The sequence below is a fragment of the Chelmon rostratus genome, chromosome 7, assembly GCF_017976325.1.
Source record: "Chelmon rostratus isolate fCheRos1 chromosome 7, fCheRos1.pri, whole genome shotgun sequence".
Taxonomy (NCBI): domain Eukaryota; kingdom Metazoa; phylum Chordata; class Actinopteri; order Chaetodontiformes; family Chaetodontidae; genus Chelmon; species Chelmon rostratus.
Genome location: NC_055664.1, coordinates 6,868,593 through 6,892,770, shown reverse-complemented (window position 1 = coordinate 6,892,770; position 24,178 = coordinate 6,868,593). Strand labels below are relative to the sequence as shown.

General features: G+C 42.6%; 2 protein-coding genes across 3 annotated transcripts; one reads left to right on the top strand and one right to left on the bottom strand.

Moving 5' to 3' along the window:
- Nucleotides 1-918: 918 nt before the first annotated feature.
- pcsk7 (proprotein convertase subtilisin/kexin type 7) lies at nucleotides 919-17,533 on the top strand. Of its 2 annotated transcripts, none has more exons than XM_041941204.1 (17): nucleotides 919-1,022; nucleotides 2,307-2,617; nucleotides 3,045-3,278; nucleotides 4,819-4,953; nucleotides 5,224-5,389; nucleotides 5,513-5,603; nucleotides 5,848-5,902; nucleotides 6,080-6,218; nucleotides 6,345-6,445; nucleotides 9,698-9,865; nucleotides 10,271-10,375; nucleotides 10,547-10,649; nucleotides 14,202-14,358; nucleotides 14,595-14,659; nucleotides 14,881-14,986; nucleotides 15,190-15,307; nucleotides 16,232-17,533. In XM_041941204.1, the coding sequence occupies exons 2-17, from the start codon at nucleotides 2,369-2,371 to the stop codon at nucleotides 16,508-16,510; spliced, it is 2,271 nt and encodes a 756-aa protein (XP_041797138.1). In that variant the 5' UTR covers nucleotides 919-1,022; nucleotides 2,307-2,368; the 3' UTR covers nucleotides 16,511-17,533. The 2 variants fall into 2 exon arrangements, with proteins under 2 accessions (XP_041797138.1, XP_041797137.1); XM_041941203.1 differs by having other exon boundaries at nucleotides 14,595-14,689.
- A 558-nt stretch (nucleotides 17,534-18,091) lies between these two features.
- On the bottom strand, nucleotides 18,092-24,044 carry tagln (transgelin). Its single transcript, XM_041941096.1, has 5 exons — nucleotides 23,892-24,044; nucleotides 19,504-19,692; nucleotides 19,187-19,358; nucleotides 18,892-18,994; nucleotides 18,092-18,723 (listed from the first exon to the last, which is right to left on the bottom strand). Exons 2-5 carry the CDS (start codon nucleotides 19,681-19,683, stop codon nucleotides 18,585-18,587), a joined length of 594 nt encoding a protein of 197 aa, XP_041797030.1. The 5' UTR covers nucleotides 19,684-19,692; nucleotides 23,892-24,044; the 3' UTR covers nucleotides 18,092-18,584.
- Nucleotides 24,045-24,178: the final 134 nt, after the last annotated feature.

The following is a 24,178-nucleotide window of genomic DNA, read 5'->3' as shown; positions in this document are numbered from 1 at the left end:
ATGTTTTTAAACAACAACATGAACTATGCATACAATTGAAATGCAATTGAAAATGAATGACTTTTACATTTATATTTTCTGCCTTTCAATACAGTATTAGTTTAATCTATCTGAATAAGGGCTCGTTTTTAAGATGACTTCCTTCAACTTTTTAAACTTTTTTAATTTATTTGCCATCATCTCAGCATCTACTCACGGCTGCATTATCGATTTTTGCTTTGCGGTGAATTAACAGTTGAAATCTATAAAAATAAATTATAGTATCAACTGAAAGTATATGAATATTTAGTTGGGCCCTGCACTAGCTATTTCTGTCTATACCTCTTATGTTCAACAGGTAAAAACACACAGATGCATAAAATAGTTGCAAAGTCAGTAGTAGTAGTAATAGTAATAGAAGTAATAGTAATATTTGTGTAGTTTTGAAGCTATGAGTAGAGAAGTAAATTGTCTGCCTATAATTTAGACCATTCATTTGTCATGTTTTGTACCTGTATTCCAAACTTGTGTGGAAGGTTTTAAGGGATGAAACTTAATACATAAATAAATAAATAAACAAAACCAAAAACCAAAAAAGACTATTGTGTATAATTGATATATTTGCTATTGATTCCTATATGTATTTATTCACACATGTATTAATCTATTTGTAAATATTTTTATATTTATTTGTAGCAGCATGTTACACAATTGCTAAATTAAAGTAGAAATAAATAAATGAAAATTATAAATAGATGAATAAATGTTTGAACAAATGTCTATTTAATTTGTGTGTTATTTATACATAGTGACAATTATATATTGTTTGCATTTATTTAAGCATTTCAGTATACAATTATTTCTGTATTTTTATTATTTTTAGTTTCGTCCCTTTAAACCCTCCATACTCAGGTGACACGCAACGACCGTTTGACGTAGTACGTCTGGGTTAGGGCTTGTATGTTACGGAAATGTGATGACAAGCTCAGCGTCACTCACAAAATTGTCAGGTAATAGATGAGAACTGCGAATTCCGTGGAAAGGTAAGGTATAACTGTGTAATCGCAATAAACGGCTATGTTTACTACGTCATATTGTCATATTTCACTACAGAACAGCGATCTCTGTAGCTAGCGTCAGGACGCTAGCTAACTTAGCTTACTGTGACAACAACTGTTTCGGTTCGAAACGCGAATGTCACTCCTTGTTGTTCTGACTTCATTTTGTTGTTTTTCGTTGACACGAGTTTATTTGCTTTATTAAACGTCTAACGTCGTCACGGTCGCAGTACAGTAAATGACCACACTCAGCTAGCTGCCCGAGCTAGCAGACGTACTGGTTAAATAAAAAGTAAGCCATCAGCAAAATTGAGCGCTAGCTAACGTTAGCTTACAAAGGCGCTTACAGGTTTGATTACAGGAAACTCGAGCACATGTCAGCTGGGTTTTGACTATATGTCACAGAAAAGGACGCCGAGTGTAAGCAGATGATAGTCACAATATGAGCTATTGTTGTTAATGTCAGCGTTTGAAGGGGCATTAATGACAAGATTTCCATTTAACGTTGCCCAGCGTTGTCCCTGATATATATTACATCTTTTTATAATATGAATACATATTCGGCTACAGAACAGCTGGCAGAATGGCGGAGTTTCGCTCAATGACAGTGAGACAGGGTGGGCGTATTAACTGTTTGATATAACTGAATCTTTTTCATGTTAATTTTCCAAGTTACTGAGAAAGAAAAGGATTCCTTCTAAAGGTCCCTGCCTTTGAGGCTGTGGCTTAATTGTAACTCCAGACTCGGGGTGTGGCAATTGTGACATCTAGATAACTTCATTATAGTCTTTTCATTGCCCTTCATTTAGTGTCAGAGTCCAGTTTATGTCATACACATTTGAATTCTATGTGAAACAGTTAACTGAAGACAATTTATCTTACATTTAGTCTACATTTATCTGGATCACCAAATGGCCAAAGCAGGCAGCTTCCCTTGGGCCCCAGATCCTCCCGCTCACATGGTGCATATCCCAAAACAAAGCAGTGTTTAATTAAATGGCCCCCATTAACTGACAGACAGAGGCCCCGGAGCCAGGTAGTGTTCCACAATAGGTGACACCATGTGGTGTCTGTAATGAATCTGCCATGTATAATTTGTCAAGCCGTGCACCCACCTAGCAAGTTGATCCATCTGCGCTTTCTGTGAATTTAATAAGTGGTCTCTGAATGCAGCACACCGATGATAAGCAACCAGCTATTTATTCTCAGGTTGTCTGTGCTATTAACAAGACCTTCTTTTCTCCATGTCTGTCTTTGTCCCACGTCCAGGTTGCTGTTCAGATGAGGAGGAGGGCTTGCCTGGTTGACCCTGTGTGTTGCCCTTTGTTGCCATGGCAACACCCTACTTTCCCACACTCCTGATCCTAATTTTTATGTCCTCCTTCACCCTCTTGCTTTTGACCCTCCTGCCCTCTGTTGCCCCATCGATTCCTGTTTCTTCCTCCTCTCCTCCCTCACCTTGGCCGTCACCATCCTGCGGCCTGGGTCAGTCCTGGGCCGTCCGGATCTACACTGGCTCACATCACGAGGAGGAAGATGGTGAACAGGACTCTGAGCATCTGGATGTGATAGCCAACAGGGTACAGAACTTCATGAACACTTGCTGCTGATACGTTTTAATTTTTTATACAGGGTTTCACTCCCTTCACTGAATATTCCCAAAGCGCATGAACTCATGGATTCTGTGTTCTGCCATTTTCTAGATAAAATAGAATTTAGTGGGGCTACAATATTTATGCACTTTGTACTAATTATGAGACTGTGATTTGTGAGAATGATATATTTTGTTGCCTTTCTTTTTTACTGCATAATTTCACTTTTACTGATACTGAACTATGCTTAACATGGTCATTTAGTTGTTTTTACATTGATATTTTAGTTTTTTTATGTTTAATGCTACCCATTTATATCCTATTTCAAAGTCAGTCAGAAAACACACGTTGCCAACCTTTATAAGTATTGTCCCAGTTAAATTTGTACTTATTATCGGTATTCTCTTCACCCAAGGTTGCAGAGCAGGCTGGGCTGCAGAACCAGGGCCAGATTGGACAGCTGGAAGGCCACTACTTGCTCTGCTCTGTCAAGCCTGAAACTGGACCTGTTTGGAGCAAGGGTGTCCATCCTGGGGACGTCCTGGCAGCCCATCCTCATGTCCTGTGGCACTCCCAAGAGAGGGTGCTTAGCCGCTCTAAGAGATCAATGGCCTTCAATGATCCCCGCTATCCTAAACAGTGGCATCTGGTGAGAATCAAGACTATTGTGTATCAATTGAAGTATCAATTCAAATGCCATCCAGACCAACTTTCTTGTAGATTGGATCAAAGTTAGTGATAGGTAAGTGGACTTTTTTTCCATGGGAAGAGCTGTTTGTCCCGATTTAGTGATATTAACATATGTTTCATGTCTGTTCAGACATGACTGATGAGTTATGACTCAGTCGTATCACTCTCCTGACGAAGTATCGTTGCTTCACATCCCTCCCTCCGGGCTTTCCCCACTAGGAGAGGCTTTTGTCATTGTCTCTTACAGACCATATCCTGGCATTTAGCATTGGTAAAAATGCCACTCGGAACGATGAGTGAAATTACAGAGGAGCACACTGAATATGTTGATCCTGTTTGGACAGAGCTTTTATCATGCCAACACATTTAAATGTTACTCTCAGAGATTTGTGTGATGGTGATGCTCAGTGAAAGAATTCAGGGCAATAAGAGCATAGTATACCCAGTCAAACCGGCTATCATCATTTATTGACACACACTGTATGATTAAAGGGCTGGGTAAAGCAGAATATAAATGATAGTTGTCGTAATTAATCACAACAGTCACATTACTCATCTTATCCCTTTTATAGCTGTACTAAGCTCACAAGCAAGATAAGAACTACTTACCAAATGGAAGAGAGCAGACGGCTATTCTTGAAAAATGATACTGTTGTCTGAAGTGAGACTTAGGTGCACGTGGCAAGCATAAATGTATGACTCCAAGGCAGATGGTGTGCTTTTTTTTAAAATTGTAATTATATGTTTCCCACACATGATATTGTACATTTTTACTTAAGTGATTGATAGGGCTGCTTTCAGTTTTACGTGGTTACATTTATATGTGACAATATCAGTGCTGTGGAAATGGTGCTTAGATGACTGCAGGGATGACTTGATTCCCCATGACAATCCTGTTAAATAATCCTGTATTCATTATTAGAACAGGTTGACACATATTCTGCATGCAGTGGTTCACAAATAAAGTTGGAGTGCAGCGTTGGTTCGCTGTTGATGTTTGCAGAGGCAAACACCTTAACGTGGTTATTTTGCTGCAGCCTGGAGCTGGTTGTGTGTGATTTAATCAAGGTAAATACTGTTAGCAGCTGTATATGGAACACACAGATTTATTGTACTGCCTTTAAATGGCTGTAAAGTTTTGATCAACTACAGCTAGAGACTGTCATACAGTCTTAAAGCAGTTGGTGACCACAGATGCTGGTCCACAACTGGTCCACTAATCTTGTTGCTCAGTGCAGACTCCTTTTCTGGCATTATAGTTCCAATGCATAAGACTTGTAGTTAAAGCTTAATGTGTCTCCCAGTGGCACAGTGTGTGTCATGCGACTACAGAAATATCAGACAGCCAAAGTGCATTTTTTAAGATAGTAAAAGTACTTTGAATGTGCTTTTGCTAGTCTCCCTTTTTACTTCCTTGACTTGCCTTTTTCATCCTGTACTTATTCCCCTCCTACCATTCACATCGCCCCATTCTTTCTTTACACTTCACCTTGTTGCAGCACAATGACCTCAATAAGGGTATGGACATCAATGTAACAGGGGTGTGGGAGCGCAACATCACTGGCCAAGGAGTCACAGTTGTGGTAGTAGATGACGGGGTGGAACACACCCACCAGGACATCCAGCCCAACTATGTAAGTCAAAACAATAATTGTATGATTAATGGATAGTAAATTTTTCCAGTTACTTACCCATGAACTGTGCAGTAGTGACTGAAAAGGTGGCTGTGCTTAAAACTAATCCTATTCAAACTCAGTAGTAATAGAGCACAGTGGATGTGATCAATGTAAATTTCACGTAGTAGCAGCACTTTTTTGTTGTTTTTTTGTTTTGTTATTGTGTCCCTGCTGCACCTAATTTGAATAGAATCCAATAATATTTTTTTAATAATGTTTCCCTTTCAGAGTCCAGAGGGCAGTTATGACTTGAACTCCAATGACCCAGACCCCATGCCTCACCCAGACGATCGCAGCGACAACCACCACGGGACGCGATGTGCCGGCGAGATTGCAGCCGTTCCCAACAACAGCTTCTGTGCCGTAGGGGTTGCCTATGGCAGCAAAGTGGCAGGTACAGCCAATCAAAATGATTTTGGAACTGGATGTTGCAGTGTTAAAGGCCACTGAGACAGAAGCTGGGACTTTAATTAACTGTGTGTGGTGAACCATCTCGTGCTGGTTGCTTCCTGTTCAGGTATCAGAGTCCTGGATGGCCCGCTGACAGACAGCCTGGAGGCCATAGCTTTCAACAAGCACTACCAGGTCAACGACATCTACAGCTGCAGGTAACAAACTGTCTGGTCCTGTTGGGTATCTGCATTAGGAAAGTGGCTTTAATAAACAGTAAAATATCGCAGATGTGTATGTGTGCATGTGTCTCTTGATTCCAGAAGTCTTTGACAGTCTTTCTTTACTTACTTGCAATTTAATATCTGTATTTCCTGTATTCGGTGTAATATTTGACTATGCCATAAAACCTCATTGTGGAAGCCTTTCTATGATTCTAAGTTAGACTCTTGTCTCCTCTAGTTGGGGTCCAGATGATGATGGACACACTGTGGATGGACCCCATCCCCTGGGCAAGGTAAAAGAAAGACACTTTGTGTGGAGCACTGCTTTTGCCCTGCAGGGGGCAGTACACTACAACAGATCAATTATGTTGTACACAGGCATGTAGAACAACTCTAATTACAGTGCTTTCAGTTAGGTGATTTTGTTTTTCCCTATTTTTGTCACTGCATGATTTGTTTTTCTTCTACAGGCGGCACTACAGCACGGGGTCATTGCAGGCAGACAAGGCTTTGGCAGCATCTTTGTGGTTGCTAGTGGCAATGGAGGTCAGTACAATGACAACTGCAACTACGACGGCTACGCCAACTCCATCTATACCATCACAGTCGGTAAGACACAGAGCCTCTCAAGTGTGTAAGTGTGTGCCTTTGTAAGTATTGTGTTTTGGGAGTAGACATGTGTGCTTAGGGCCGTAAATTATCTGTGTGTGTGTGTGTTTTGTTTTTTTTTTCCAGGAGCGGTCGATGAGAAAGGCAGAAAGCCTTTTTACGCTGAGGAGTGTGCGTCCATGCTGGCTGTCACTTTCAGCAGTGGGAATAACAGGCTGAGGAGCATTGTAGGTCTTACTGGAACATGCACACACACACACACACACACACAGAAAGGATGACTATACTAGAGAATGGACGAATAGTGGCACAAGGAACAACAGGAAAATAGCAGGCCAATGAGGAGCCCCCCATGCTGTCTAAAGACGTGAAAAGATGATGTCATCATATTGGTCCAATCACAATGAAGGAGGGAGCTTTCTCGCCTAACATGTTTGCGGTGGTCCAGGCAGACTCAGGGGTGTTAGCCAGTCATCATTTGGCTTGTGGAGGCAGCTGTGAAAGCTGTAAATCCTACTCTGTGTTAGAGGTGGGCCGTATACTGTTTTTTTTCATTATCACTGGTGTCACATTCTGCCACAACATGGATTTTACAATACCGTTTTTACTGTGATGAAAGCTTCAGCATATTAAGGATAATGTGCTTTGCTGTGGCTGCGATAATATGCAGGTAGACGGCTATGCACTTAGTTATAGAACTGAAGTTAGATCCAGTAACTACTGTTTTCCTCACTATACCCCTGACTCCAGTAATAGATGTAAATAGACGATGTGGAAGGCAACATTATGAGCAAATCACAGCAATTTCTCTGTTGTCTGCATGAACCCACACAACAGTCTTCATGTTCTCCCACTATCTGAAGAAGTGCAGACCCAGTGGACTGACTTGATGGAAATGTCCCCGCAACATCTGGGAAACTCTTATATGCACTAATCATTTTATTTCAGACTGCTTTGATGCCAATACAAAGTACAGTGGCTAATGTGGCTAGTAGCATCAATGGTAGACTTACATGCAAGAGCAATGTTGGAGTAACATTGAGGGACAAGAGAAACTATGAAGGTTAACCTTCTTTTAAAGCCAATTGAATAACCAGAGTAATAGGCTGGATGTGCTGGATGTGACGTTGCTTTTTGCGTCACCTAGCGTAGCCAGTGCTAACGTATTCATACTGCAACACAACCTCAGCTGGTTTTGGTGGTACAATGAAAGGTTTTCTGCTACATAAATGCTGTTGAGATGTCTAATCCTACCCCTTGTCTAACTCTGAAAGTGACTCACATTCCATTTAATGATTAACCTACATTATGGGGCAGGCTACTTTATCCAAATCACATGTAGGCGTCATCTTCATCCTCATTCTTGTTTGGAGCCAAGTTTGGAACACATTTGATATTTTAACATTTTTTATTCCCTAGGATGTGAATTGTGTTTTGAGTGCAGCATCCCTTTTAATTTTGTAGTACTATGATACCGTCACTGTTTAAAGAAGAAAAAAAGAAAGAAAGAAAAAGAAAAGGTCATATTGCCCACCCCTGTTCTGTGTGGACTATACAACCATACTGAGACCACCTGAAAAGGACAGACAACCACAGTGTTATGCAATAATTGATCTGTGATTTAAAGCATTACTTCATAAGCTAAACCACAATTAAAGCCTGTCGAGAGAGTGATCTTCTAAGTGATCTGTAACAGGGAAGTATACATTATGCATCATTACAGTGTGCAAGATCTGCTACCATCTCTTTATTGTTTATATTAAGGAGAGAGGTGTTGAAATACTTTGAGAACTTAGTTATATGATATGAAAGAAAAAAAACGCATGAATTCTCTTTTTGGTTAGACTTTCTCTTGAAACCTGCAGATGATATCTAAATCTCAAGTGGTCTAAAAACTTTATATTTAATGACTGTTACAAATGTTTGAAAGTGCGTGAAGGAGCAGCTCCACATCAGGAGGAACAGAGACTTATTTTCAGCTGGAACAATGATGGATGGTGACAGGAGTAAGGGCTCATTGAAGCCACTGACCTCTATTTGCCACTGTTTGCGGGTGTCACCAGGGCAACTCAGTTAAGAACAGGGATGTCATCACCAGTGGGAGAAGAGCTTAGCAAGGACTGGCTCTCTCTGTAGAAGACTCATCCACCACTGACCGCAGTATACTCACAGGCCAAGTGCTTACCACACACTGCCCATTAGTGTATTATTCTGGAGAAGCAGTTTTGAGTGTCCTAAGAACAGCTGCCTTCAAAAATGTGTCTTATCACAGTCACACAATTGGAAATTCCATCAGTAGTTATAGATGATTCAGTGTCGTTGTGCATCTTGTATTTCAAATGTTTCTGTCAGATTTTTCTGCTGATCGATTGTGATTATTCTAGAGACTGATTTGTCAATGATCACTGATTATGTAAGCTCTCAGAAATAGCTACTCGGTTCTATATTCAGCCATTTGTCCAAAAAAGTTCAGTGCTCCTATTTGAATATAAGCAGACACTTATTACTTTATTACTTGACATTATGAACATGTGTGGCATGTTGAGGTACAGAACTTGTCTCTTGATGATGCTTGTATACTCTCACCACGTAGACAGCTGCTCTGGACGAGCATGACCAGCTCTGCTGGGAAACCCATTGCATGGACAACACTGCATAGTGGCTCCAAACCTTTTACATGGCTCGAACAGCTGTTAGAAAGGCCAACATGTCATCCGCATGTAAATACAGAGGGCTGGGAGTTCCCCAGCCCACATTGCTGTGCTCCTTCTGTCAGACAGGCTGTCGCTAATGTGTGTAGCGGCACGTGGTGTAAATGGAAGACATATGAGACATGTTTGCAGTTGAGCACGTAGATGGATTTGACTGTTCGCTAGATGTCACACACATAAAGATGAGAGACAAAGCTGCAAAACTAATATTGCGTTATTATTATTATAATTATTACCCCTTTCACTTGCTCATGAAGTTAATCTTCTCTAGAAGTCCTTCCTCTTCTACCTCCTTTTTGGTCAACCACTCTCTGTCAGGATTTGAAACTCCTCCACATTCCCCTTCGCTGTGTATATACATTTTTTCCTACTCTTCATTTTTATTGGGACAGTGTGCTCTTTTTCTCTTGGCTTCCTTTCATCTCTTTAAAAGCTGAAGCTCCGCGGGGCTGTAAACCCTACCCAATACCAACAGTTTCAAACTCTGCCCGCAGTAAATATGTCGCTTTGTCGTGATGGCTCTATGATGCTGGTGCTTGATGAAGTGTTCTCTGCGGCTAGTTTAGATACAGAGCCTTCACGCTCTAGTTTTGGATAGGTTGTGTTGGATATACCCTGTGAAAGGTCTGCAGTCACTCATCTGTTAATGTATACTTACCAACGTATGTGAATGTTTGTGTTTGGCCTCCTGCCCGAACTGTTACCACCTTGGCACTGGTTTGTACTGTGCATGAATCTCCATGGTAACCTCTCTCTCTGTCTCCACAGGTGACATCAGACTGGTCCATGCAGCGGGGGACAGGCTGTACGGACAGCCACACTGGCACGTCTGCTGCTGCCCCCCTGGCGGCAGGAATGGTGGCCCTCATGCTGCAGGTCCGTCCCTGCCTCAGCTGGAGAGACGTCCAGCACATCATTACCTTCACTGCCACCAAGGTTGGGATGATGAAATGCATATTATTACGATAAGAGTTGTTTGTGTGCCATTGCCACCAGCTATTGCTCAGCAGAATAGTGCGGAAACTTGCAGGGGGTCTGTGTATTCTCTAGGCTACATGCTCACTTGTGTATGTGTCTGCTTGTGTACTCGCACAATAGTTGAATCGACACGTATTGCTTTAAAGCACAGGGTACTGTTAATCAGACATGAAAGTGTGAATCTAACAATTGTTGTCATTGTGCATTCATGTTCTTTCTCTTGCCATTCCACTACTGAACTGATGACGAGGCTCTTGGAAGTCAATGTTGTATCACTTTTATTTGTTTGTGAATTTACATTGCTGCATTAGGACAAAAAAGTACACTTAGCTGTGTGTGTTATCTCTGCATTTCTTTGAACAGTGTGACAGCGCTGCAGACTGGAGGATGAACGGAGCCGGTTTCTATCACAGCCACCAGCACGGCTTTGGCCTGCTCAATGCATGGAGACTCGTCAATGCTGCAAAGGTACATGCATGCATCCACACAAGTCTGGCTGCAACCGCTCATTTCTGAGTAATCATTTAATTGATTTTTTTCTATAATAAATCTTTTAGTCTAAGGAATTACTAACATGATTTTGTAATCCCCACCAAAAGCTACCACCAGAGCCAAAGTTTGCTCTCTTCTCTCTCTCAGGTTTGGGAGTCGGTGCCATTCCTTGTATCCTATCAGAGCTCGGTGATAAAGGAGGAAGCGTCCATCCCAACTTACTCCGATGAGCTCATCCGCACCTGGAAAGGTAACTGTCTGCTCCTCCATCACACTCTCACCTCTGTATTGGACAGCTGCTCGTCAAGTTTACACACACACTACAGAGCTGACTCCCTCCCTCCCTCCCTCCCTCCCTGCCTGCCTGCCTGCCTGCCTGCCTGCCTGCTTCTCAGTCAGTCTGTCTCTCCATATTAGGCAATGTTCTCATGTTTGTGTTCCCCTGTCCACACTGAAATACTGGGTGAGAGTTTTCCAGATTGTCTCAATTTCTTTTTTACCCCTCCTTTTTCTTAATTTCTTCCCCCACTCTGTCTCTGCATTTTAGAACTACCCTCATGAGCTTTTCCTCCTTTCTCACCTCTCTGATTTTCTCATATTCAACTGTCTGTATATGTGATCTGTCTCTCTTTTTTTCCTTCACACACACTTTTTCACATAAGCTCACAGTGATCTCACTCTAGCAGAAATGTTCCTTCTCCCACGTCTTTTTTTTCCTCTTCTCCCTCCATCTGTATCTTCCCTCTTTCATGGCCTCGTCACAGTCAGGAGCAGTACAGTGTTTGAGTGTGTGTGTGTGTTTGTGTGTGTGGTCCCATGCAACAGGAGTTTTTTTCAGGACAAAGCAAATAGTTGCTGACAGTTACCAAATGTGTCTGGGCTTACTTTCAGAAAGAAACTGAATCGAATCAAACTACTATAATACTCATTTTGTCATTTAATCCTCTGTTCAGTCATTCTTGGTCAAATTGCTGCCAGGCTTTTTTTCATTGATGGAGTTCAGGTCTGTCTGTCACACTACTCAGTAGTGTTTGTTGTTGTAGTTTCTATGTGTTTTGGCTGCCGTGTTGGCCGATGCACTGCCCCTGAAGCATTTCAAACTGCTGGTTTCTAATGTGAGGCCAGGGATGCACCGATCTGACACTGATATCCTATATCAGTCTCTTACTGTCTCAACATACCTAAATGAGGTATCTTTTATGTTTACATATACGTGCGTGTATCTCATGCTTCATCAGCACGCTGGTAGTATTTTGCCTAAATACAACTGGGGTCAAGAAATGTAACAGCCATCTCACTAAAGGTTGCTAACACTGTATTGGCTAAGTATTCCTGAGCTCCAGAGTTTATCTAGGGGGATTTTAACAGCTGCAGACTGGCAATATTTCAACAGTATGTGGACAAAATACAACATCAGAAATGGGCTTCTTAAAGCAAAACTGAAATTTCAGGACACACTGGGGGATGAATTTGGCAACATGAACACTAAACAAGTTTTCCAGATGGTTAAAACTGACTGGATGTGAACCCAAACACAGTCCATCAACATCAACTTACACAAAACTTTTCACCACTGCACTAAAGTTCAGTTTCAGCCTCATGTAACCTCACACATAATACTGACAACGAAAAATATTATAATACTCAAGAAAAAAGAGCTCCGATATTGGTGTCGGATTGGAACTGAAAAAAAGTCGATCTGTGCGTGTCTGGTCTGTGGGTCTGTGATGTATGTGTGTGAGATGTGTGTGTGTGTGTGTGTCTTTGTACACGGATGCCAGTGAAGAGCTGAAGCTTAGGGAAGCATAGGAAAATTGTGATTAAAGAAAAAAAGTTGGTAAAAAATGTGACATGATCAGCATTTGGCCGAATTTGTTGTGAAAAAGGGGAAAACAGAGAAACAGAGAGAGGACAAAATGTGCAGCTACAGAGAGCACTTAATCTCTCCTCTCCTGTCAACGAAGTGTGCTCAGAGTTTATGGTCACATATAGAATTTATTTGAGCAGCCCACCCAAATACATGTGCCCCCAGTCCAAAAATATTTTGGAACAAAATTAATTCAAATCAAATTCAAATGTTTTCCATACTCATACATACCTGCCCCCTGCCCGCATCCTTCCTCCCCATGGCGGCATCCCTTTTAACACTGAGTCGCGGCAAAGTCGGTTTGGATTGTATGCCCTTGCCTGTCAACTCAGACAAAAATTTGGATACTTGACCCCAAAAGTGTTGAATGGAAAGACAGTCCCGCGTGTGTTTATTGCTTCCCAGTGAATTATTTGACTCATATTACAATTCAGACTTGTCCCATGTAAAGCTGATGTTGGCTTCAGAAAACTCTGTGACATAACTTAAACTGAAGAAGCTGGTGGTTCTTAGAGGAGCAGAAAGTATTTTCCCACATGTTACCTCAAGATACATCTTCATCCTTTCATCTCTGAGCATAGACAGGTCCTATTGTTGGCTGGAAAACAGTTCCTGATACGAACCCCGCGGAGGGGAGAGAGTTTATGCAGTGGATATTACTTTTCTTTAAAACTACAGATAAAAATGCGGCAGAAAGAGCAAAGCTGTACCAGAACAATACATTCATGGGAAATCATAGTGAATACATGACTTTTCATCAGAAATTTGATGAAACTCTGCAGCCAGCTTACAAGTATCAGAGATTTCGACATGCACGTGAAGCCCCCACATAGATAGTAGTTTTTTCTATAGCTCAGCATCAGTGTTAGAAAATGCATCTCCACCAAATGCTTTTCATTCCACGCCTCTACCTCTGTCTCTGCACCTAATTTCCTCTCTCTCTACAGTTGCATTATTTCAGCCCCTCCCTTCTTTCCTTTTCTCCTTCCCTTTGCCCTCCCCCCTATCCCCCGATGTCTCTCACCTCCTACTTACTCTGCATCTGTCCCAACTGTCTGTCTTTCCTCCACACCTCTGTTTACACTCTGCTCCCTGGTCGCTTTGCGTCCCTCCCTGCCCTGAGGATGTGTGCAGCCCTACATGGTCAGAGAGCACCACGGCCCATTAGTAGTCAGAGTCCAGGAAATACCGGGAAATTACTAGACGCTTACAGTGGAAGGACGGGAGGTGGTCAGGGAGACCGATTGATAACAGTTTCAAGGAACGAAAGTGGAGAAGAAAGATCCAAAATGTGATGGAAGAAGAATGTGCAGATAATTTTTTAATTGTCATTTTCCCCAGTATACAACTGTTCCAGCCTTGCCCTGATGTGTTCCTCAGCTAGCAGCTTGCTTTCTCTCCCTATCACATTATGTACAGGAAATGTGGAACATGAGTGTAACAAATAAAGTTTTATATTACTATATTTCATGTGTAAAAGGTTTAGAATATGTGTAAACTTATGTATATAATCTTCCAATTGTTATTCCCATCAATACAGTTTTATCTGTTTACAGCATCAGTCTGAATACATTGCTCTGCTACGTTTCTGCAGCTGTTGAAAAATTCAGACCCAGAGCAAGTCATTACTGCTTCCTATAGTATCCAGCTTGTCAAGTGTCAATTTTATCAAAAACTTAAACAAATTAATCTTTTTTTAATTGATTAATCCATCCATCATTTTTATGTTGCCTATCTGGGACCAGCTTACAGGACATACTGAAGAAAACTGATGTTTGAAGTAATTCTAGGCCATATCGTCCCTACTGGTTTTTACTTTCATGCTTTGTATGATTGTTAGACAGGTGTAAAATTGCACACACACACACACACACACACACACACACACACACACACACACACACACAAACTAAGCTGCTCTCTCCTCTCCCTTAGTGTCTGCTGCTGACCTGAGACAGTCTGGAATGGAGACACTGGAGCATGTGGCCGTTACCGTGACAATCACCCACCCTTGCCGTGGCAATCTGGAGATTGCGTTGGTCTGCCCCAGTAATATGACATCAGTCATCGGGGCACGGCGTGCCATCGACAGGTAAGCACACACAAACACAAACCCATGCATCGCTATTGTTTGAGGACAGTAAAACGTTAAATTAGTGCTGATTAAAAAGCTAAGTGAACTCTGCTTCTTTATTTACGCTATTACGAGTATGAAAGGAAATGAGTAACAATCATATAGTACAGTACCTGAAAAGTTGAACTATGGTCATATGAAAATAATGTTTCTGACTACAGAGTAGGTAAGTAGTGTCTGTATTCTGTACACAGAGACCCTGCAGGCTACCAGGACTGGACTTTCTCCACTGTGCGCTGCTGGGGAGAGAGAGCTGAAGGCCAGTACACTCTCAAGATATCTGACCACAGTAAGACACTGCTCACACACTGACACAAGTGACACATACCGTGGTCCCAGCGATGGGATGGGAATGTCTTTTCACGAGTGGGAAACACAAACACTCACATGCCTGTTCCTTGTATGGTATTGTTTATGTTGTCTCCTTGCAACCTCATGTACCTTACCTGTCCAGACTGACCCTTCTGTCTGCTCCTGCAGAAGAGCCGCTGTCTGAGCAGTGTGCCACTGTGGGAGTGTTGAAGCAGTGGACGCTGACCCTGTATGGCTCCTCAATGACATACCGCGAGGTCAAAGATAGACAGCGGTAAGACCTCGCAGGCATGCTGAATGTCTAGACAGTGTTGAGATAATCTGTTTTGCTGAATGTTTGTAGTTTCCTTCGTGGTGGCTTGCGCCTTTTTTTTACAGCACAGGAACTTTACAGCACAGGAATTGTGTTCTGGCTCCATGTTTTGACTGACATGGAGCCATGTTCTGCTTGCTGATTGGTTGTACATTGCTTGACAGACTGGTGGAGGAGGCTATGAGTGGCAAGTATCTGGACAGCAACTTCTCCCTGCCATGCCCTCCAGGGCTGGACATCCCTCCAGAGATCATCAGCCCGTTCACCTCCAACAATCTTAAGGTACACGACCCAAAGCTAACATACATGTTTACCGTGTCTGTCTTCCCTTCTTCCAGCCTCTGAGGGGCCGGGACAGTTTTCTTTTCACTACTTCAGAGTGAAAAGTAACCAAAATTCTCAGAGTTCTATTGTGAGATGGAGTTTTTCTGAAGTCAGAGATCATTATTGCTTTTTTTAAATAAATGTTTTCACATGCATAGACAAAATTCTGCCCACTTTACAACTGCTGTTTCTGAAATATACAGTATCTTGATTAATTTTAATGCAGTTGTCAAGGCCACATTCCTGTCCTGAGTTTAGCCTCCCAGGCATCACTTAATCTTGAGCTGCATTCAAGTCATGCCAGTTTCATGAGAATTGGCAGACCTGTACCCCAGATGTTTACATATATCCATGTAGTCATAACCTCTCATTTGAAGCCTTAGCCTAAACATAATTATTGGACCTGTGGAGATGAAGGGCGATGCTGGCTTGTAGGAAATTCTGCCTATTTCTGCTGCTAAAAGTCAAGTTGCAATGTCAATTGTAAAATGTACCAAATTCATGCATTAAGAAGTATTAATGCATAATATTTTAGCAAAGATGTAAGACATTCAGTAATAGATATGCAATATGCTAATCGTATCCTTCTAACTGCATGCAGAGAAATATAAAAAAAGCTTTTATATAAGTCTACTTAACATGGAAAATCCCTGAAATTATCCCTTCAACGAAACCAGAAAGGAATACTAATACTACAATAAGATCATGGAGTGATCTGACTTGGTCATCACTCTTACTTTCACTTCCTCTCCTTTTCCTCTCGTTGTAGCCTTTCTTGCTAGCGTTTTCCAGCTCATCCACACTTGCATCCATCAGCGATTTAGAGAAGGCAGTGGCTCGTGATTTACCTCCTCTGTGTCTCTCCTTTGTCCTCTCCTCCAGTTCCTGCTGTTGCTGGGCTGCTTTGCTCTTTTCTGGTCTCTCTACTACACACTGGAGGTCACTCTGGCCCACCTGGACCTTAGGGGCCTCCTCTGCCTGCGCAGGAGACGGGGAGGTCACCGGGTCAGGAGGGGGCACCAAAGGAGAGGAGTGGAGGAGCCGTTATTGGAGGAGGAGGACGGGGGTGAAGAGGAGCGGGACTCAGGGGTGGAGCTGCATGCAGTGCTGGACTCCGAGGCCAAAATGAACCTCTTAAAGGGAGAACGGCTGGCAACATAGCACTGATCCAGATGATGAGTCTCACTGTTTGTGCTCATGAGACGTCTCAGGCTTTCACCCTCTCCTCCCCGCCCACCCAGGCTCCAGTCAACCTCCTCTGTGATGGTAGGGGGTCAGAGTGTGGACTGCAGATGGACCTGATAGAAGAATGGACTCTTAGTCCTAGTCTGCATTTTCCAAACAGGTGGCCTTGTATGAAAGTCTGTGTTTGTGCCGTGACAGTATGCGTGTGTATGTGTGCTCCGAGGAAAGAAAAAATGAGCAAAATCCTCGAAAGTGAGAATATCTTGTCTGTCGCTGGGCTACATTTCCCACCAAGATTAGGTTTGGCTTAGAACATGTGCTGGAGAGAGACCTGATAGGGTGTAACATCCCAGTACAGTTGCATGTTTGACAGTGTGCATACCGACTAGTCTGTATGCAAATGTGCACCCAGAGAGGTACTGAGCTTACAGATAGGTGAGACACACAATTCGGACACCTGTCCTCAAACCAAGAGAAAGATACAAATGTGATGTGCACTATATATTGGAAGGTATGAATCTGCTCTGTGTGTGTGTGCCTGTGTGTGTGTGTGTGTGGGTGCGTGAGAGTGAGCGCTTGTGCTCCCCTGACTATGTGTGCTCTGTCTTCCTTGAAAAAATGTGAGGTTCCAAGACGATACTGATCTATTTTAAGAATGAGATTTATTTTCTGAGGTGTTATTTGATGCATTTTATTTTTTAAGTCTGGGCTAATTATCTATGGGTTATCAACCAACTACTGATAAAAACTTGAAGTGGGATTTTCAACTTTGGGATTTGTATAGGTATTTTTTTTATGAAGTGTAATATATACACAATGTGTGCCTGCTGTACAGATATATACCAACTGTGTTTAATAATTTATACCAAATGTTTTTAAGAATGTATTAAAGAACTATAATTTTTTAATGTAGGGGAGAGTTTGGAGTGAAGTTGGAAACTGTGTTTTGCTGTGCAAGGCACAGATGATCTGAATGATAATAAAAGACCGTTGACATAATATCCTCTTAGAATGTACATACGGTTTCTGAAGCACAGGTACACACAGAATCATAATTTGAGAGTTAGTCACACTCGTATTATTGTGGTATTATTACAAAAAGAGTATACAGCCATGCTAGCGACACTGTGTGGCTGTACATAGGTACAGAGGTGCTTTGAGCTAAATGCTGTCATCTGCATGCTAACTAGCATGATGCTAACTTACTATGCTAACTGCTGATTTTAGCTTGATGATGCTAAGCTGGCAATGGTTGCCCTGGTCACCATCTAAGTTTAGACTGTTAGCATGCAAGCATTCACTGATTAGTATTAAATGCAAACTCTGCTACAGCAGAAGTTGATGGGAATGTCTTTAGATTTACAGGTATTTGGTAATAAACCAGAGTATTGGCAGTTAACACTTTGCCATTACTAAACCAAAAATAATTTTAAAAGGTTAAGTGCATAAAGCCTACCACTTTTCTGGAGCACACAGCATCCTGTATGCCTGTCCCACCTTTCAGATGTAAAATACCGAACTGCAGAAATGGTCTAGATCACAAAATCAAACCAGACATTTATTTTAAAGTCATTATTTAATAAGACAATGTACAAAAATATTGGCGCTGATACAGCAGGCGTAGCATTGTGGGAGGTGATGTGGGAGATGAAAACTGTTGAAACCGATGAAACTGGTTAGTTTTCTGGAATATGAGTGCCGTTTCTTACACCCTGTATAAGGAAAAGCTCAACTTTGGCACACGGTCACTTTGGCAATACATTGGTCATTTTAATGGTTACTATTTCCTATTAAGACGACAAACATTCAGTTGCACTGGTCCTGACTGCAGTGGGGGGACTAAGCATGGTGAGCTCTGATAGTCACCAGTGCAAGAATATACCTAGGCCTAAGGGATAAGGGACCAAGGAAGTACGGGGTGCTTGTTAGAAAGTAACTAAATTCTAAAGCAGAAAAGGTTTTATGATGAAAGGGTACTTGTAGTGACCAGTTAGATGTTTACAGGCTCTAAAAAGGTGTAAGGGGCTGAAGAGATTTTGGCACAGTGATTTTACAGGATCTGTCGGGGTCTTCCGTAGCTCATGCCCTCCTGACTGGCTCCCTTATTGGACCCCATCTGTAGGCCAATCACGTTTTTGCCGGCCTTCATTTGGTCTTCGCTGAACTCTCGCTTATTCTCCTGTGCTTTCCTGCAAAACATCATTGAAAATGTCACTAAGTGAATAAGACTAAACTCCATGCAGTGAAGGGCCAAGTCTGGAATCGAACCCAGGACGCTGCCGTAAGGACTTGGTACATGGCACATGCTCTACCAGTTGGTTAGATAAAGCCTTTTCCATTTCATGTATTGGACTCACTTGAAAAACCAGTTAGGGTCTCCGTTGTATGTGCCTTCATCCTTAGTGATGGCCAAGCTACCCAGAGCTGACAGGGTCCTCTGCACCGCCGCCATGTCCTTACCTGTCCCCAAACACACATACAGCTCGCATTACTAACCCTAGCGTCAGTCACATGATGACGTTTCTCTGCCTGTGCCCCAACTGTGCTGCATCCTCAAAACCCAAACTTATCCCAAACACAACCAAAGTGCTTCAAGCACTGTCTTCTAGCATTAAATGTTCGCAGAAACAGAGGAATAAAAACCCATCTGACCTTCCCAGAGGTCCACGGTCTGGAACATGTCAGTCTTGGTGACGCCGTACTTCTCGGCAGCGTTGAGGAACTGGGAGATCTGCTCCATCTGTTTGAAGGCCATGGGCGAGCTCTGGATCTTCTTCACAGGTTTCTCTCCGGCATACAGGCTGTTGATCAGCTCACTCAGAACCTGTGGAGACGGGACGGGGTGAGAGACGCAGAGGGGAAGGTGTAGAAGGGGAGAAAGGGAGGAAGAGGCATTAAAAAGATCATTAACCTCACGACGTCACAGCATCGAGATAAAACAAGCCATCAAACAGGCGCGTCACACTCACGCATCCATCTTTGAGCCAGGCCTGGAAACCCATTTTGCCTGCCTCTGGCCTTCCCACGCCAGAGCCACACTGACGGCTGATCCACTCCACCAGGATCTGCTCCAGCTCAGGGTCATACTTGCTGTCGATCTTATCCTGAACCTGCCGGCTCATGCCATAGGATGGACCTTTGTTAGCCATGCCGACTCCCTGAGAGGTGAGCATGAAATGGAGCAGGGGGGAAGGGATGGACAACAGAGAGAGATGGGTGAGTGAGGCAGTGTAGGGAAAAATGGTGTCTGGAGAAAGTGTGAAATCTAAGTACATGTGATGATCAGTAGTTGAATCATCATTTTTCCCATTTTGACAATTTACAACTGTACATATACAGTATTCATGCCAACATATGGATTTAAAAACATACAATTTTTTTGTGTGCGCTAAAATCCCAGTATTATTACATTTTAGTTCAAAATGGTTATTTTTAGGCAGTAAAAACAATGGCTAACATTCACATCACATTGCAGTGTAGTATTAGGATATAGCCTGTATGCAAAAACATGCGTAAGTGTGTGAATTATCTAGAAAGAGGCATTTTTACTTAATATACACACATACAGGTACTCCTTCCATACATATATACTGTAGTATACATAATATACACCAATCCAAACACTGGGGACATGCAGGTCAGCAGCGTGTATGTAAGCGTAAATGCTCAGCACTTAATTGAAATACCTTTTCCACAACAGCAGCATTGACAGCGTTGTCTCCTAATGCACACCATTTAACCCTCTCAGGACCTGCGTCTGAGGCAAAGTGGTGTACAATGGGAGCTCTGTATCAGCCACATGATTTGTTGCGTATTTTCTCACACACACTCCTGGTTTCTGTCAACACATAAATCATTGCCAGCACTTTTTTTTTTTTTTTGCCTTATGCTTCTGTACTGCCTTTAGGCCAACAGCCAAGAGCAAAACCCATGTCAAAGCGCTGTCTGCACCATCCAACCTTTGTTGCCATCTTGATGTCAGGTCACTTCAACTTCCTGTTCCTGGGGAGGTTCAAAGTTCAAACGTTAAAGGTCAAACCCAGGAGTTGACTGGAGGTGGCTCATCTCTGGCACAGGACGGAGAATACTGCCGACCAGGGCAACAATAAACTCCTGTTTGTGAACAATACACAACCCTTTTGTGTATTATTGAGTGCATGGGGTCTTTTTCCATTGGTCACTGGAATGTACCCATTGTATTGATCGCAAGAGACAGAATGTCAAGCTGGGTCAAGACTGGACTGTTATAAGACTTTTTATGTTTTAAATACATCTCTCTCTTCATCATGTCAAGACAAGGACACTCCTTTTTTCTTTGTTTCACCCTTTACCTCATATTCCTTTGTTCTGTCTGTCTTTCCCTTTTCCTTATTTCTGTCCTTTTTTTCTTTAACTAATCTGGGCGCGTGAAAATCCTTGAAACTGCAGCTGCATGTTTCATCAGAAAGCAAAGCTAACTTTTTTTTTTGAATGCTATTACTTCTTTCCTGTTGCCTACAGTAAATAACATATTTAATGCAGGACTTCATAGAAACGGAGAAGTTTTGCCTTGCTAATGCTAAAGAAAGCATTTGTGTACTTATTCCATCACTGCAAATAGATACGTAATCTGCGCGTCTGCACATTAGAGTCTGCGTGCCAATGGCATTCATGGACTCCTGCCCAGATTGTCCACAGAGTGTTACCACCGACTCTGTTTAATATTCTTTGCATTCCCTGTGGTGCCTGGCCAGACCGCAAGAAACCAAACACACATGCTGGGCAACACGCTCACTTACATACAACCACAAGTTCAAATGCAATATTTTATCTTGGTCTGTCAGGCAGACTTCTCTGTTTCTGGCACACACACACACACACACACACACACACCCCTTGTTATTCTCACTGTCATTATATAATCATTATTACAGAGTAATCTTTGTCTGGTATGCCTTTCACTTGTCTTTTTTTCCACTGGCCTCTAGTTCTTAGCCTCATAAACTACTCTCTGGATCGCAGCTGCAAATTGCACACACTCTATACTCTTTGTAGGGGAAGAAACAGGAGTTATTTTCTCCATGTTGTGCACTCAATGCCCTCTCATGCCGTGTGAAGAGAAGAGAAGAAGAAGAGGAGAAACATAGGTTCTGTTCTGTTTCAGTCTGTATATTTGTGCATTGCAAGATATACCACTATAATATTTTCGGAGGTTACATAAGTCTGTTAGGGCCTGGTCTCTATTTCTGGTATTTATGTGTATCCTGGGACCTGTTGTTATCCTTGGGACCCGGCCCAGGCCCAGTAACTCAGAACTATATCTTCTACACAGGCCTCTGTGCTGTCTGGCTGCTTCTCTGGCTGCTCCTAGCGTATATGCATCAGTTTTCACTTGACGGCGATATAAAAAAACATTTTTTACTTAACCTAACCAACAGCATGAGACACCTACTGTAGTATCAAGCAAGGGATGCTACACTGAATTCTGCAGCTTTTCATACCATTGCTACAACTATATCCTTAATTACAACTATTAATATGACTACAATAAAATCAAATTACCCATACATACAATCTGTTTATGCAACTGTAAAAACGACTACCTGACTGCTTCTACCACATGTGCTAGTGCTGCCATCAGTAGTTTTACTTCAATGCTACTATTGACTTTAACACTATGCAGGGGAGAAGAAGTATTTCCATATGAGACATGTTTCTAATATTCCATTAAGAAAGGGAGTGAGCAATCAAGTAAAAGCGATGACTTTGAGTATGTACAATAAAGAGAAAGGATTACAACTCAAAAGGGAAAATCCAAAATAGGATAAAACCACAGATTTCAAGTGAACGAAAGCCTGAAATGCCTCCTTTGAAAAGTCCCACAGTGCAGTAGCCCAGAAACATGACTTCATCACCACCAGCCCTCCATCCACCCATCCCTCCCCGTTATGTTTTTCCCACTCTGTTTCTCTATCGCCATGGCAAATCTGCCTGATGCCAGAACAGGAAACCAAGTGTGAGGGCTGTGGCGACTGTGGCAGTCTGAGGGGACATGGCGTCATGTGGCCTCGCCTCCTCCACAGTTAACGAGGCAACCACCACATAATGATTTGCCGTGATTAAACTTCCAGATCATTTGATTTGTTCGCGGTCGAGGTTAGCTGGCTGACGTGCTGCAGGTTAACTGCTTCCTCAGATTCAGGGCTCTTTTGTTACAGGGCTCTGGCTTAAATCTGTTGCTTTGCTTCGAGTTGCCCGACGTTTATTGGCACTAAAGGCATTTTCTGAAACTGCTGCCAAGACCTTTCACGGTTCTCGACGACTCCGACAAACTTTTCAGCAGATGTGTGTCTGAGCTGATGCATTTCTGAAGTGCAGATATGGCTGTCTGATTCCACTGAATGCCTGAGCCCCTGCTCTGTTACATGGATGTGGTTAGTTCCTGGCGTTGTATACTGTGCTACTGTTTTCTGCTGTGTTTATGTACTGCCACAGGATTGGCAGTGGAGATAATGTTATCTGCCTCTGTTCCTGCTACTCCCACTGGTACTTCCCTTCTGGTACAACATGCCTGGTTTTACTGGAATCACTGGGTGTGCTGCCATTTTTAGTGATTCTCTTGTGACCTCCAGTCCAAACATCACAGCAAGCTTATATATATCGCAGAAGCTTTCTAGTATAAAATATCCCTATTCACAAAGAGGGAATGAAAGTTTTTGGAGTTTAAATGTCTTGTGTGGATGCATCCCTCTGTCACTTTGTCTGCCTCTCTGAAATCACTTGCACACCTGCAAGCCTGTCTATCTGCATCTCTCTCCTCATTAGGAAGTGTGGCTACCTGTCATGCCTTGTGAATTCACAGGCTTCCAAAGCCCATGTATGGCAATGGATCATTTGCTTGTGCAAATACAAGTATGTATGCTGACAGAGATATGCAACGCTGTCTGGCTCGCCTCTCTGCTCCTCCTCTGCTGGCCTCACATGGAATGCGTATAAACCCTCAAATAACATCTGAATCAAATTACGGATTAATGCTGAAAAAATCCTCCGTCAGAGATTTTTTGGAAATCCCGATAAAATGCAGACGGCTTGTATTCAACCGGACTCCATGTCAAAACTGCAGCTTTTAACAGATTCTACTATGACATTGCTCTTATTGTGAAATGACTACAACATAGTGGCACCTTCGTCACAAGAGAACACATAGCATATTTTTTGATGAGAAGCAAGGAAGGCCTCAAAACTGCTGACTGACTAATCTATGAAGCGATGGCCTCTCGACAGCCAGCCAGGTGCCACTTTGTTCGGACCAACTGTCCCAAATCCAGTTCAGGAGCTTTATCCTATACATGGAGGAATAAAAGAAAAGTATACTCACTGTGTGAAGGAATAGGTCTCTGCTGGCTACAAGTGCAGCGTGTGGGGTGAGTGTGGATGCTTAACTGAGTGTTTGTATATGCTTCGCAGGGACCTCCCTCTCAAAAGTGGCGGCTTAAAAGGAGCAGATGAGGCAAGATGACTTCACTAGTCTACCAGAAGAGAGAGGGAGGGCGGGAGGAGGAAGGAGGGAGCGTGATGGAGGACTATGAGGGAGAGAGGGGAAGGGAAAAAAAAGGAAACTTCATCCTTAAAAGGGCAATGGCCTTTCAGCAGCTCCCTCTCCCT

Excerpts from the sequence above, each read along its gene's own strand:
- pcsk7 (XM_041941203.1), top strand. The coding sequence starts at position 2,369 with ATGGCAACACCCTACTTTCCCACACTCCTGATCCTAATTTTTATGTCC. Across the intron at positions 4,954-5,223 it reads AGGACATCCAGCCCAACTAT|AGTCCAGAGGGCAGTTATGA; the intron begins GTAAGTCAAAAC and ends TTTCCCTTTCAG. Across the intron at positions 14,359-14,594 it reads GCACGGCGTGCCATCGACAG|AGACCCTGCAGGCTACCAGG; the intron begins GTAAGCACACAC and ends TTCTGTACACAG.
- tagln (XM_041941096.1), bottom strand. The coding sequence starts at position 19,683 with ATGGCTAACAAAGGTCCATCCTATGGCATGAGCCGGCAGGTTCAGGAT. Across the intron at positions 19,359-19,503 it reads CCTGGCTCAAAGATGGATGC|GTTCTGAGTGAGCTGATCAA; the intron begins GTGAGTGTGACG and ends CCGTCTCCACAG. Across the intron at positions 18,724-18,891 it reads GACCCTAACTGGTTTTTCAA|GAAAGCACAGGAGAATAAGC; the intron begins GTGAGTCCAATA and ends GATGTTTTGCAG.